Below are 13890 nucleotides of genomic sequence, written 5' to 3' on the forward strand. Positions count from 1 at the left end.
AAACATCTTCCTTGGACAAGATGTTTTGCTTTGTAATGTCATATTCAGAATTCAGCCCTGTCAAGAACTCAAAGACCCTATTCCTTTCAACCAATTTCCTATATGTTTCAGCATCCTTAGGGGTATCCCATGTCACGGCCTCTATCAAATCAATCTCTTGCCATATAGATTTTAGGGCTAAGAAGTATGCTGCAAGTGACTTCTCCCCCTGTCTTAGATTCTTCACATCACTTCTCAGTTTGTAAGCTCTGGCAACATTCAACTTCTGGGAGTAAGTTTCTGCAACACTATCCCAGATTTCTTTAGCCGAGTTCATCCACAAGTAATGTTGGCTAATCTGTGGCTGCATTGAGTTCACAAGCCACCCAATCACTGTGTAATTCTCCTGCACCCATTTCTCATAAGAGGGATCCTCCTCTGGGGGAGCTCTCTTGCTCCCAGAGATAAACCCCCACTTTCCTCTACTGCAAATATGAATTTTTACAGATTGTGACCAGGCCAAATAATTGGTTCCATCCAATTTAACTGTAGTTACAGCCAACAAGGAATCAGTTGTAGTTCCCAAATTATGTCCATATTCAGCAGTGCTCTTGTTCTCAATTTCTGAGAAGTCCATTATGTAACAACTTCAATTAGGGTTTCGGCAGGCCTTTAAAAGTGATCTGATTTCAAAGAACTCAGATTGAGTTGAAACAATAGCAAACACAACAACACACAAACTCAGTTCAGAACTGACAGCCGTGAGAACCAAGTTCGGTGGCAGCACTTTCAAAGAGGAGAAACTCTGATTCAGCCTTCAAGGAACAATCAGTAGGCCTCCAAACAATATGTATTCTTGGTTCCCAACAATAATTTCCCAAGGAGAACAAAGAAAACAGTCCACAGTACCTAACAGGACTTTTTACAAACAATATGTATGCAACAGTCAACACTTCACTGTTAACAAGCAGAAATCACTTCAAGAACACTTTGTCTAAGTCCAAGAAGCAGCTGAACTAAAGTAGAGGCTTGTACCACTCAATTTAGATCAGTTTTTTTTGGCAGTTTGGAAGCCCAATAACAGCCGAACCACACTTCCAGAATAACCCTGAAATCAGTCCAGCAACAGTGCGCCGAATGGAGGTGTTTTGAATGCTTTAACAGTCCTCCCAAATAACAAAAAATAACTCAGCAAAGAACTGAGAAAAGACTTACAGCAAGAGAGTCTCTGGTTTGAACTATAAACCAGGCCGAACACTTGTTCTCTAAGATAACTTCGAAAGTCCTTTTCTCTGATTTCAAATCAGGCCAAACAACTTGCTCTCTGGTTCTTCCTGGTCACCGAACCCTTCTCCAAGTGTATAGAAACTTGGGCACCCTCCAATGACCTCCAAGAACCAGGCGGATGACTGTAAACTTTCAGCCCTAGAACCTCCTCATGTAGTTGGCTGAACTAGAACCACATGAGAGACACGCCAAGCAATGGCCCGCTCTGATACCAAGTTGAAAAACAGCCCACTTGATGTATGGAACTGTTTGAGATTAGATGCAAACCAGAAAATGAACAAACAGGAGAAGAAGAGAAGAGAGAGCTAGCGGCAATGAGTGTTAGAGAGTAAGAAGTTCGAACATAACCTCTCTCTAACACTCTAAACATCTTATTAATAAGTTAATCTTTGACAAATTACAGAGAGGCCCTTGAGTGAGCAGGAAAATACAAAAAACAGAATATTACAGAGTATGGGCCCAGAATAAGGCCCACAACAGAGAGAAACATAACATAACATGAAATGACAGTCTATGGGCCATTCGGCCCATCTTCTCTACAGAAATTTATTAAAATGATCAAAAAGAACAAGGGAGATGACCAGAAGTCACATGAAAGAAGAAAAAATAGCCCCCAACTCAAGAAACAACCCAATCCCACTCTCAACAACCAAAAACCAAAACGCTAACCACAATAAGCCTCAAACCCCCAACAAACAATGGGAAAACAAATGACTCCACCAAAAGACCACCCAAAGGTGATCCTTGATTACTTTCACCCCAACAACAGGTTGAAGATGATCTCCTTTGCTTCTCTTGTTAGTTTTCTTTACTTTCCTCACAGTTGTATATTGTTGTACAAATTAAACAAAATGTTTCTGTTATTGATCAAAATAAAATGAAACTCTCACTGTTTCGAAAGGTTGGGATCATCTCATATTCTGAAATTTTAACTCTATCCTATCACTACTGAAAATTGATATGATATCTTGATGCTTTAATGAAAGCCTCATATTTCTTTGTAGGTAATATACATAACTATGCCTCTCCTACATTCCCTCATGTATGCTTTTGCCTGTACTTAATACAATAGAGGATTTCCTTTCTCCAAGACATAACCATAGGACAGAATAACAAGCAGACTTATGTAACCAATCAAAAAATGAAAAACACAGAGAAGTATGTATACCTGTATTTAAAAACATAAATGCCTGCATATGTACATCTGCATATATGAAAATAACTCTTACCAACATTTATGTATCTTATTTAATTCCAACATTTCATGCAAACCATTATTTTGATATCTTTGCTAGTTTCTTATCGTCATTCACAATTTTATCTGAATTTTGTTTTATGAGACTAAATGTACCTTCTGCAAAATTTATTATCCTTTGTGCCTCTTTGTAGCTTAGATCACTGGCTCTTCCATTCACCGTATTGGAGTGGACACTTCCAACAGTACCACGGCTTCATAAAGTGCCATCTAGGCAATCATCTTTTCCCTCTAAAGAACATATGATGGCCCCAGCTGCAGCATCTATATATGCATCTTGCACAGATTCCAGTGAGCCATTGTATTTGATGTGCTTAAGCTTTATTAAATTCACTAGCTTGTTTCAAGTTACTGCATCTCGGTTCGCTTAATCGTGGTGATTATTGTTTGCAGAAACAACTGATATATCTATTGACGACACATCTGAAAGTTTTTCATTTGCACTAGTAAATGGTGCACTGGGAGTTTTTGAGGTTCATGGGAGAAGGATCCGAGATTTCAGGTATATTTTTTCTCTTTATGTGAATGGGTTCATACAGAAAACCATCCAATCTTAATTTTTACTAATTATATTTAGATTTTCCCTTAAAATGACCATGTAAATGTTCTGGTCCGGCTAGCATAAGGGAAACCTTCTTCAAATTGGATGAGAGCATGTTCTAGGTCTAGTGATCCCAAAAGTCAAGGTTTCGCCCTACACATAGGAGTGGATATAGTTAAACATGTTGAGAATGCTTGGGAAGGGTGTTTTTGGTCTTTTCCTTATCCATATGAATTTGGGAACCTAATCAAGGGTTTTCTTGTAGTTTTCCTCAAAATATAAATATCAAGTTTGAGGGAGTGAACAGTAATACACATCTCCCGTTTTCAAAAGTCTCTCTTCTTTCTTCTTCTTCTCTTCCTCTCTCTACAAACCCTAGATTGACTACTTGGTACCAGAGCAAGTAGAGGCTCCTGGACAGATTCGTTTCTACTGATCTTCTCCCATAGGACGACCTGCTAACATCAGTCCACCGCCAGATGACGTCAACAGTCTGTATAGGTGACAGAAGCAGTCTATCAATCCTACCTGGTTTGGTTTGCCCTAATTTTAGAAGATTTTTTGTATTATTTTCGCATCTATTTGAAGCATCTGTTATTTTTTGTGGATTTTCTGGAGGAAATTTCCAGAAATTCCAGTTCTGATGCTAAGCCTTGTCTGGCATGTTTAATGGAGTTTTCTGCTGCAAAACCTAGACCATTTGGGTCATTTTACATTTTGGGAATGACAGGAAGTGGTCCCATAATTTTCTAAGCCCTAAAGAATTTTTGGGAGATTTTCTTCTCCCTCTATATTGCTACCAACCTAGTTTTTTGGCCTCTTTGTGTCTCTTACCATGTGGTGACCTATTTTCTTGGGTCCTTTAGTATTGGTTGCCCGTTGGGGGTCCTTTTGCTTAACAGGAGAGTGTTGGGTTCTAGTGTGCTCTCAGGCAATACAGATATGTATAGTGGTATGTGAAGAAATAGTTGGTTAGCCATGAGTGTGGGGTTCCATACCCACACTCAGGCTCTAGTGTGTGTGGTTTCATACCCACACCTATTTGTTTCTAATTTCTTTTATTAGTAGTTTCTAATTTCTTTTATTAGTAGTTTCTAATTTCTTTTTAGTAGTTTCTAATTTCTGTTATTAGAAGTTTCTAATTTCTGTTAAATTGGGCTGGCTGGCCTTGTTGTCTTTAAATTTTGTTTATTTCACTAGAAGTTCAGGACTGTTATCAGTCTTGAACCCTAATGAATCTCAGGATCGAAGATAAGCAGAAAGAAAGAGGAGAGAAGAGAAAGAGGGAGAAGAAGCAGTAGAACACAAGGGTTGAAAGGAGGAGCAGAAGCTTCATGTTCTGCCGCCGCCACTTTAATTAATATTTATAGGTTATGCTCATTACATGGAAAGGACAGATCTGCCCTTAGTCTTTACATAACAAATAGAGTAAAACAAAGACTGAAATAAATAACAACTGAAACAACTAAATGACCAATAGCTAACCCTAGGCAGACTAGAATATCTTCTACCCCACGAACACAGTGGGACCGTAGCTGTGGGGCCCACTTCAGTGTTCTCTACACTCCCCCTCAAGTTGGGAATAAATGTTTATCATTCCCAACATGGATAGATCTGCCTCTAGCTTTTTCCGTGATGCAACTTTAGTGAGGATATCTACCAGTTGCATATTGGAGGTGATGTATGGGAGACATACTTCTTGTGATGAGACCCTCTCTCGTACAAAGTGTCGATCAACTTCAATATGTTTAGTCCTGTCATGCTGCACTGGGTTGTGTGCTATATTAATAGCCGCTTGATTATCACAATACAGCATCAGGGGCTTCTCATACTCAACACCCAAATCCTCAAGTAGTGATCTCAGCCAAAGAATTTCAGCCACTCCATTAGCCATTGACCTATACTCAGCTTCAGCACTGGATCGAGAGACAACACTTTGTTTCTTACTCCGCCAAGAAACCAAGTTACCTCCCACAAGAGCACAATATCCAGAGGTAGACCTTCTAACATCAACACTCCCAGCCCAATCGGCATCTGTATAGACTTCCACCTTCATGTGGTCATTGTTCTTGAATAGTATACCTCTACCCGGACATCTCTTCAAATATGCTAGTATTCTTTCTGCTGCTAGAAGGTGTGTGGTTCTAGGAGAATGCATGTACTGATTGATAACACTAACGGCATAACTGATGTCTGGTCGGGTAAAGCATAGATATAGGAGCTTTCCCACTAACCGTTGGAACATAACTTTGTCTTCAAGCAGCTCCCCACTCTCTGCATTAATCCTGTGGTTCTGTTCAATAGGTGTATCTGCAGGTTTGACACCTAGCTTTCCAGTTTTAGCCAAGAGATCTAACACATATTTCCTCTGAGAGACAAAGATCCCCTGCTTAGATCTAGCAACCTCAATACCCAAAAAATACCGTAGTGTACCCAGATCTTTCACCTCAAACTCTTGATGAAGAAGCTGTTTGAGGGACTCAATCTCATGGTTGTCGTTTCCTGTGACCACAATATCATCAACATAAACTACAAGTAGTGTCAGTGACGACTCCACCCTCTTGATGAATAATGTATGATCTGACTGGGCCTGTACATAACCGAACTTCCCAAGGGCTAGTCTGAATCTGTCGAACCAAGCTCTAGGTGACTGCTTCAAACCATACAAAGCCTTATTGAGCCGACAAACTTTCTTACCTGCCTCTGTATCATGGAATCCAGGAGGCAACTGCATGTAGACCTCTTCCTGCAAGTCCCCGTTCAGGAAAGCATTCTTAACATCCATTTGGTACAAAGGCCAAGCGTAGCTTGCTGCAAGAGATAATAGAACCCGAATGGTGGTCATCTTGGCTACCGGGGCAAATGTCCCCAAGTAATCTATACCATAAGTTTGAGTGAACCCCTTTGCAACTAGCCGAGCTTTGTACCTCTCAATGGAACCATCCGCATTATGCTTCACAGTAAATACCCACCTGCATCCAACTGGTTTCTTTCCTTTGGGCAAGTCAACTAGCTCCCAGGTATTATTTTTCAACAAGGCATCCATTTCAACTTGCATTGCACCTCTCCACTCTGGGACTGATAGGGCTTCTTGCACTGTTCTCGGAATAGGGACATCAGCAACAGAGGTGAGATAGGACCTGTAGGAAGGAGATAGGCGATCATAGGACAAAAACTGGGAGATGCAGTGGGCTGTAGATGTGGTGCAATGCCGTTTTCCTTTACGGAGGGCAATGAGAAGGTCAAGGTCATCTGCAGAGGGTGAGGTAGCAACAATGGAAGGAGTCTCTGTGGGCCCTGGGACTGTAATATCTGGACTTGGAGCCGTAGAAGAGATTGTATCTGCTGATGACTAGGATCAATCTGCCTGCATCGCCTATGATAGACTCTCAACTCCCGATCCCTTTGACCACCCTCGCTACTATAGCCCTCATCATCAACTGGAATAGGTAAGGGAACAGCCCCAAAGGTATTAACCCTGTCCTCACTGCACTCCTCCTCCCCCTGAAGAAAAAGACCCAAATCTCCACGCTCACTACTCTCCCCCTGAGGAGAGACCCGAGAATAGTAGGGTGTCTCCTCAAAGAAAGTGACATCCATGGATACAAACTTCTTCCCTGAGACAGGATCATAACAACAATAACCTTTTGAGTTTGTGCATAACCAATAAAGATGCATTTGGAGGCCTTGGGTTGAAACTTGGAGTGATTGGGACCAAGAAGCTGAACAAAACAGGTACAACCAAATGTCTTGAGGGGAATAGTGAACAACTCCTCATTGGGGTATAGAAGGGAAAAAGGAGGTTTCATATCAAGAACCCGAGAAAGAATCCGATTAATAAGATATACCGCCGTAAGGATAGCATCACCCCATAAGCGAAAAGGAACATTGGAGGTAAACATAATACTTCTAGCCACCTCCAAGATGTGCCTATTCTTCCTCTCTACAACCCCATTCTGCTGAGGTGTATGAGGACACGTGCTCTGGTGGATAACCCCATGATTAAGGAGGTACGATGCCAATGGCTTAGCAAAGTATTCCTTTGCATTATCAGATCTAAGTACTTTTATCCTGGCATCAAATTGTGTTAGGATCATTTGGTGGAAGTTTTGGGTCAGGACAGGCACCTCATCTCGTGATCGCATAAGATAAACCCATGAAAAACGGGTGTGGTCATCAACAAATAGCAAAAAATACCTGTACCCCCCCATAGAAGGAATGTGATATGGCCCCCAAACATCAGTATGCACAATATCAAAAGAACTATTACTCCTTTTATTACTCAATGAATAAGAGTTTGTACAATGTTTAGCCAACTCACAACTTTCACACTTCAACTGAGATGACTCAACAGACTCAAACAAAGTAGGAAACAGACTCTTCAAGGACCGAAAAGATAAATGACCCAATCGGTTATGCCACAACATAACCGGACTCACAACTTGAGAAACCAGTAACTTCTTATCCACTGACTCTTCCCGACGAGAACTCTCCCCGAGCAGATAGATCCCATTCGTCTCACAGCCAGTCCCAATCACCTTCTTCGTCTCCATGTCCTGAAAAACACATCGGTCAGGAAAGAAAGTTACTGAGCAGTTCAAATGTTTGGTAATGCTACTGACGGAAAGGAGGTTAGTATCCAGTTTAGGAACATGCAAGACAGAGGACAAGGATATAGTATCTGACAGTTTGATGTCACCCTTGCCAGAAATAGGGACAAGAGAGCCATCAGCTATAGATACTTTATCCCTACCAGAAGATAAGTGATAAGTAGTAAACAGAGAGGGCAAGCTGGTCATATGATCAGATGCACCTGAATCTATTACCCAACACGGTTCAGTAGTACCTGGAGCGGAGGCATGGTAGGCTGAGGCTCGAGTACTTGAGTGTGCAAAGGCCGATGTAGCTGGAGCTGATGATGACTGCGGTAACTGAGCTGAACTGCCAACTTCCTTCTCCAATTGTATTAGATCTGCCCGAACTGCAGCTAAGGTCTCTAATGGTGTGCCTCTCGTGCCAGATGAGGATGCTGAATCAGTAGTCGTAGCCACATGAGCATTACTCCTTTTATTTCTCAACTTTGCCGGGACCAAATGTGGATGCAGCTTCCAACATGTTTCTTTTGTGTGTTTAGGTTTCTTGCAATGCTCACACACCACATCCCTTTTATCTTCCTTCTTTCTGTCCCTCTCTGAATCACCCTCTGTTTTGGGTTTGACAGCTACCAAGGCAGGTGTAAGCGGCTGAGGTTGCATCATGACTTTCCTCCTGGTCTCTTCACTGTGCACTAAGGAGTATGCCTGAGAGAGGGTCACACTATCTCTGGTCAAGATCTGCTGCCTCACAATATCATATTCTGAATTCAGTCCTGCCAGAAACTCAAACACTCTGTTTGTCTCAATGTGCTTTCTATGTATATGAGCATCTTTGGGACTCTCCCACTCAAGAGTCTCTAAGTGATCAATCTCATGCCACAGGGACTGCAAGTTAGAGAAATAGACCGACACCGGTTTCTCTCCTTGTTTAAGGGCATTCACCTCACATTTCAACTCATATGCTCTGGCAACATTAAGGGGTTGGGAGTAAGTCTCTTTCATCACATTTCATATCTCCTTGGCTGTCTTTGCCCATAAGTAATTTCGGCTGATATGGGGCTGCATTGAATTACAGAGCCATGTCATAACCAAGTAGTTTTCTTGGACCCACTTGGTATATGTAGGGTCTCCCTTGGAAGGTTCTGCTACATCTCCCAAGAGATACCCTACTTTGCCCCTTCCCCCAATAACCATCATGGCTGATTGGGCCCATTCCAAGTAGTTTGATCCATCAAACTTTACGGTTGTAATCTGAAAACCTGTCTCAGAACCACCACCATAACTGATGTTCCCAAAACTGCCTTCTGCTTGATTCTTAAGCTCCATTTCAGTCAAGAACCAGAAGTATCAAAGATTATGGTTACTACAGTCAAAACCAGCACTAGAGGTCCCAACAACAGTAACAAAATCAGTGGAGAACCAATCTGTACTCACGATAGATGTAAATGAAATATATATAAGACTGATCTGAAATCAATAACCACACACAACAGCAACAGTCCGAATTGTTTTCACCCCTTCAAAAGTGTTTGAAACCCCAAAAGAAGACTGAAACACAGTTTGAAGGGCAATCTGATATGCTGAAGCCAATTCGAGGTTTTAATCAGTCCTAAGAGCCTTACGGATAAGGTTTGTATTAGGGTAAATATGAAACCCTAAAACTGATCAATGTTGAGGAGAATTCTAGGGTTTGCCGAAGGAATAAGATCACAAGTTTCGGCCTAATACTAGGGTTTGCCGTAGGGATAGGACAAAACCCTAGAGAAACCCTAGAGAATAGAGAGATAAAACCCTAGAGTAGTTCGGCCACCCTTACTGGATAGGTCCAACCTATCTTTTCTGATGTTACTTCTCTCAGAAAGTACAAAACTTACAGTAGAATGCAGTTCGCTGCCTACCAAGGTTACCCGAACCCTAGCCTTCTCTGATTCTTCCTGATCACCAACTTGCTACAACTGTTATACTTCTTCAAACAGCTGCTAATCCTCTGGAGATCTCCAAGAACCAGTCGACGAACTCTGCTTTCTCAGTCTTCCAGCCTTAGATGGTTCTCATGTGGTCGGCTGGACTAGACTCACATGACAGAACTTGGCTCTGATACCAACTAGAAGTTCAGGACTGTTATCAGTCTTGAACCCTAATGAATCTCAGGATCGAAGATAAGCAGAAAGAAAGAGGAGAGAAGAGAAAGAGGGAGAAGAAGCAGTAGAACACAAGGGTTGAGAGGAGGAGCAGAAGCTTCATGTTCTGCCGCCGCCACTTTAATTAATATTTATAGGTTATGCTCATTACATGGAAAGGACAGATCTGCCCTTAGTCCTTACATAACAAATAGAGTAAAACAAAGACTGAAATAAATAACAACTGAAACAACTAAATGACCAATAGCTAACCCTAGGCAGACTAGAATATCTTCTACCCCGCGAACACAGTGGGACCGTAACTGTGGGGCCCACTTCAGTGTTCTCTACAATTTCCTATTCTTGTAAGGATCCTAAAAGATATAAATAAAGGAGTGTATGGGGCAGCAGATCATTCACCACTGAACTCCTTCTTTCTTTTCTCCTCTCTTCACACTTCTCTCTCTCTCTCTCTCTCTCTCTCACTTTCTCTCTCTCTTTCTCTCTTTTCTTCTCTTCAAACCTGTAATACAGTAAACAGTTCTTTTTTTTCTTTCAAGTTGGTATCAGAGCCTTAGATCTAGGGTTTCTCATGTGGATTTAATTCAGCTGACCACATCAGAATTGTTTAGGGCTGAAAGTTCAAAAAGATCCTTATTTCGGCCGATTCTTGGAGGCTGCAAGAAAGCTTTAACAGCTGTCATAAGATTGGAGAGAGCTTCTTGTAATCAGGAAGAATCAGGCAGGAATTGAGTGATCAAGATCGATTCTTGGTCAAGATTGGAGGTGCCGATCAGTTTTTTTCTTGGTTCTTTGATCAAGATTCAAGGTGCTGACAGTAATAGATTGATCAAGTTTGAAGACTGAAGGTAGAAATCAGTTTTTTGGGCTTTTTTCTTCATAAAGTAAGTACCTTTTCTTGAGATTGATACTCAAAAGGACTTTGTTATTCGTTCAGAGAGGTATGGATAGAAAATCTCAGGACTGATATCAATCCCAGGACAGTAGTTGACTGTTATCTAACTGCAAAGTCATTGTCCTAGGTGGGTTGTTATCAACCTTGAAATACAGTTTTTTCTTGTCACAGTAGTTTAAAGCCTCTTCTTAACTTAGAATGGAGTGCAAGAAACATAAACATACTAAGGACACCTGTTGGAAGTTGCACCCTCATCTAGTTCCAGCAAAGCTCAGAAGTAAGAAAGGGAATGCCAATATAGATGTCAATACTGATAGTAGAACTTCATCAGGCACAAGGGACACTCCTCTAGATACCCAAGCTGCAGTCTGAGCTGCTCTGACTCAGCTAGAAAATGAATTTAGTAATTCAGCTCAGCCTACAATAGCTCAACGGCCTACTTCAGCCCTTGCTCATACAAGTACAAGAGCTACTGCTTGTCATGCTTCTGTCCCAGGTAATACTAGACCTTCCTAGGTAATAGATTCAGGTGCTTCAGATCATATGACCAGCATATCTACTCAATTTAGCACCTATTGTTTATCCTCTAGGAGAGACAAAGTTTCTATTGCTGATGGCTCTCTTGTACTAATTTCTAGAAAGGGAGACATCAGATTATCAGATACCATCACCCTATCCTTAGCTTTGCATGTTCCCAAGCTTAGTGCTAACTTACTTTCAGTTAGTAGTATTACTAAAAAACAAAACTGTTCGTTAACTTTTTTCCCTGATCAGTGTATTTTTTAGGATCTGGAAACAAAGAAGGTGATTGGGATTGGCTGTGAGGATATGCCCTACTATCATAAGCCTTCTCCTTAGGGGGAGAATAGTGAGGGAGGGATTTAAGTTCCAGCTCCAAGAGTTCCTTTACCTGTCCCGGTTACTGAGGGGGGGAGTTGCGAAGAAGGTTGTAAAAAATGCAGGGAGTTGAGGGTGTATCACAGAAAGTGGTGGAGGCAGGTTGATTCTCGTACTCAACAGCAATCTAGGCCAGTTCCAACATCTTCTACAGCTCCAAATGCAAGCATTACTATTGCTCCCACTGTTGATTCCACTGTTATAGAGGTTCAGCCTTCACCGACAGATGACCTTGATCTTCCAATTGCTATTCGTAAAGGAAAGCGACGTTGCACCTCATCCACTGCCCATTGCATCTCAGTTGAAAAACAGCCCACTTGATGTATGGAACTGTTTGAGATTAGATGCAAACCAGAAAATGAACAAACAGGAGAAGAAGAGAAGAGAGAGCTAGCGGCAATGAGTGTTAGAGAGTAAGAAGTTCGAACATAACCTCTCTCTAACACTCTAAACATCTTATTAATAAGTTAATCTTTGACAAATTACAGAGAGGCCCTTGAGTGAGCAGGAAAATACAAAAAACAGAATATTACAGAGTATGGGCCCAGAATAAGGCCCACAACAGAGAGAAACATAACATAACATGAAATGACAGTCTATGGGCCATTCGGCCCATCTTCTCTACACTCCCACTCAAGCTGAGCATAGATGTTAATCATGCCCAGCTTGCCAGTGTCATGTTGAAGCCTTGCCTTGGAAATGCCCTTGGTGAGAAAATCTGCCAGTTGTCTGAGCATAGATGTTAATCATGCCCAGCTTGCCAGTGTCATGTTAAGCCTTGCCTTGGAAATGCCCTTGGTGAGAAAATCTGCCGGTTGTCCTTCATAAGTAATGAATGGAAGACACACTTCACCGGAGGAGACTCTTTCACGAATAAAGTGTCTATCAACCTCAATATGATTGGTTCTATCATGTTGTACCGAGTTGTGAGCAATGTTGATGGCAGCCTGATTATCACAGTACAACATCATGGGTTTGTCATGATCTACCCCAAGTTCTTCCATTAAGGACCTTAGCCACAATAATTTCGAGACTCCATGTGCCATGGCTCTATATTCTGCTTCTACGGAGGATCGAGCCACAACTGTTTGTTTCTTACTCCTCCAAGAGACAACATTACCAGCCACCAGACTGCAATACCCTGAAGTAGATCTTCTATCATCAATATTTCCAGCCCAATCAGCATCAGTATAGGCTTCAAGTTTCAGATGACCATGTTTGGCAAATAGAATTCCTTTTCCTGGAGAGCCTTTCAGATAGCACAAAATCCGTTCTGCTGCTGCCATATGGGTATCTCTAGGAGCATACATGAACTGGCTAATGCAACTGACAGCATACGCGATATCTGGCCTAGTCATGCACAGGTACAAAAGCTTCCCAAGAAGTCTCTGAAAGACCCCTTTGTCTTCCAACAAAGTTCCATCCGAAGCTGAAAGTTTGTGACTCATATCAATAGGAGTTGCAACTGGTCTTGCACCCAATTTTCCAGTTTCAGACAACAAATCAAGGACATATTTTCTCTGGGATATAAGAATCCCATCCCTGGATCTGGCAACTTCTATGCCAAGGAAATATCTCAACTCCCCCAGATCCTTAATCTCAAATTCTGTACGGAGGAAAGACTTAAGGCCCAGAATGCCAGAGGCATCATCACCAGTCACTATAATGTCATCAACATACACAATGAGATACACTGCTAGAGACCCACTTTTCTTCACAAAAAGAGTATGATCTGACTGTGTCTGAACATAGCCGAATTTAACAAGTACAGCTCTAAATCTCTCAAACCAGGCTCTAGGAGATTGTTTGAGGCCATAAAGAGATTTCTTCAGTTTACATACCTTTCCTTGCATATCTTTCCCATACATTCCTGGAGGAAGACACATGTAGACCTCCTCATGTAAGTCACCATTCAGAAATGCATTCTTTACATCTAACTGATAGAGAGGCCAATCAAAGTGAGCTGCCAGAGATAAAAGAACCCTCACAGATGTCATCTTAGCAACAGGGGCAAAAGTCTCCAGATAGTCAATCCCATATGTCTGTGTGTAGCCCTTTGCAACAAGTCTGGCCTTGTACCTCTCAATAGTCCCATCTGCCCTGTATTTAATGGTAAAAACCCACTTGCATCCAACTGGATCCTTCCCTTCAGGAAAATCCACCACCTCCCAAGTACCATTTTCATGTAGAGCATCCATTTCAGCCTGCATGGCATCTCTCCATTCTGGAATCCCAAGAGCTTCTGATACAGACCTAGGAATGGGGTTAGAAGCAACTGAAGAGAGGTAGGCACAATATGA

The 13890-nt window shown here is 41.8% G+C and overlaps 1 protein-coding gene across 3 annotated transcripts in view; it reads left to right on the forward strand.

Annotated features, from left to right (window-relative positions):
* The window catches only part of LOC148869433 (uncharacterized), a 238983-nt gene that overhangs the window by 133930 nt on the left and 91163 nt on the right, over positions 1-13890 (forward strand). For all 3 annotated transcript variants that reach the window (XR_016106808.1, XM_088968179.1, XM_088968178.1), the window contains 2 exons: positions 2656-2812; positions 2915-3023. Coding sequence is in view for 2 of the 3 variants with exons in the window: in XM_088968179.1 (XP_088824305.1) it covers positions 2656-2812; positions 2915-3023 (266 nt within the window). In the remaining variant the exon portion in view is untranslated. The remainder of the gene's footprint in view (positions 1-2655; positions 2813-2914; positions 3024-13890) is intronic.

Source organism: Nelumbo lutea, chromosome 2, assembly GCF_056320005.1.
Source record: "Nelumbo lutea isolate HS-2025 chromosome 2, American lotus-T2T, whole genome shotgun sequence".
Classification (NCBI taxonomy): Eukaryota; Viridiplantae; Streptophyta; class Magnoliopsida; order Proteales; family Nelumbonaceae; genus Nelumbo; species Nelumbo lutea.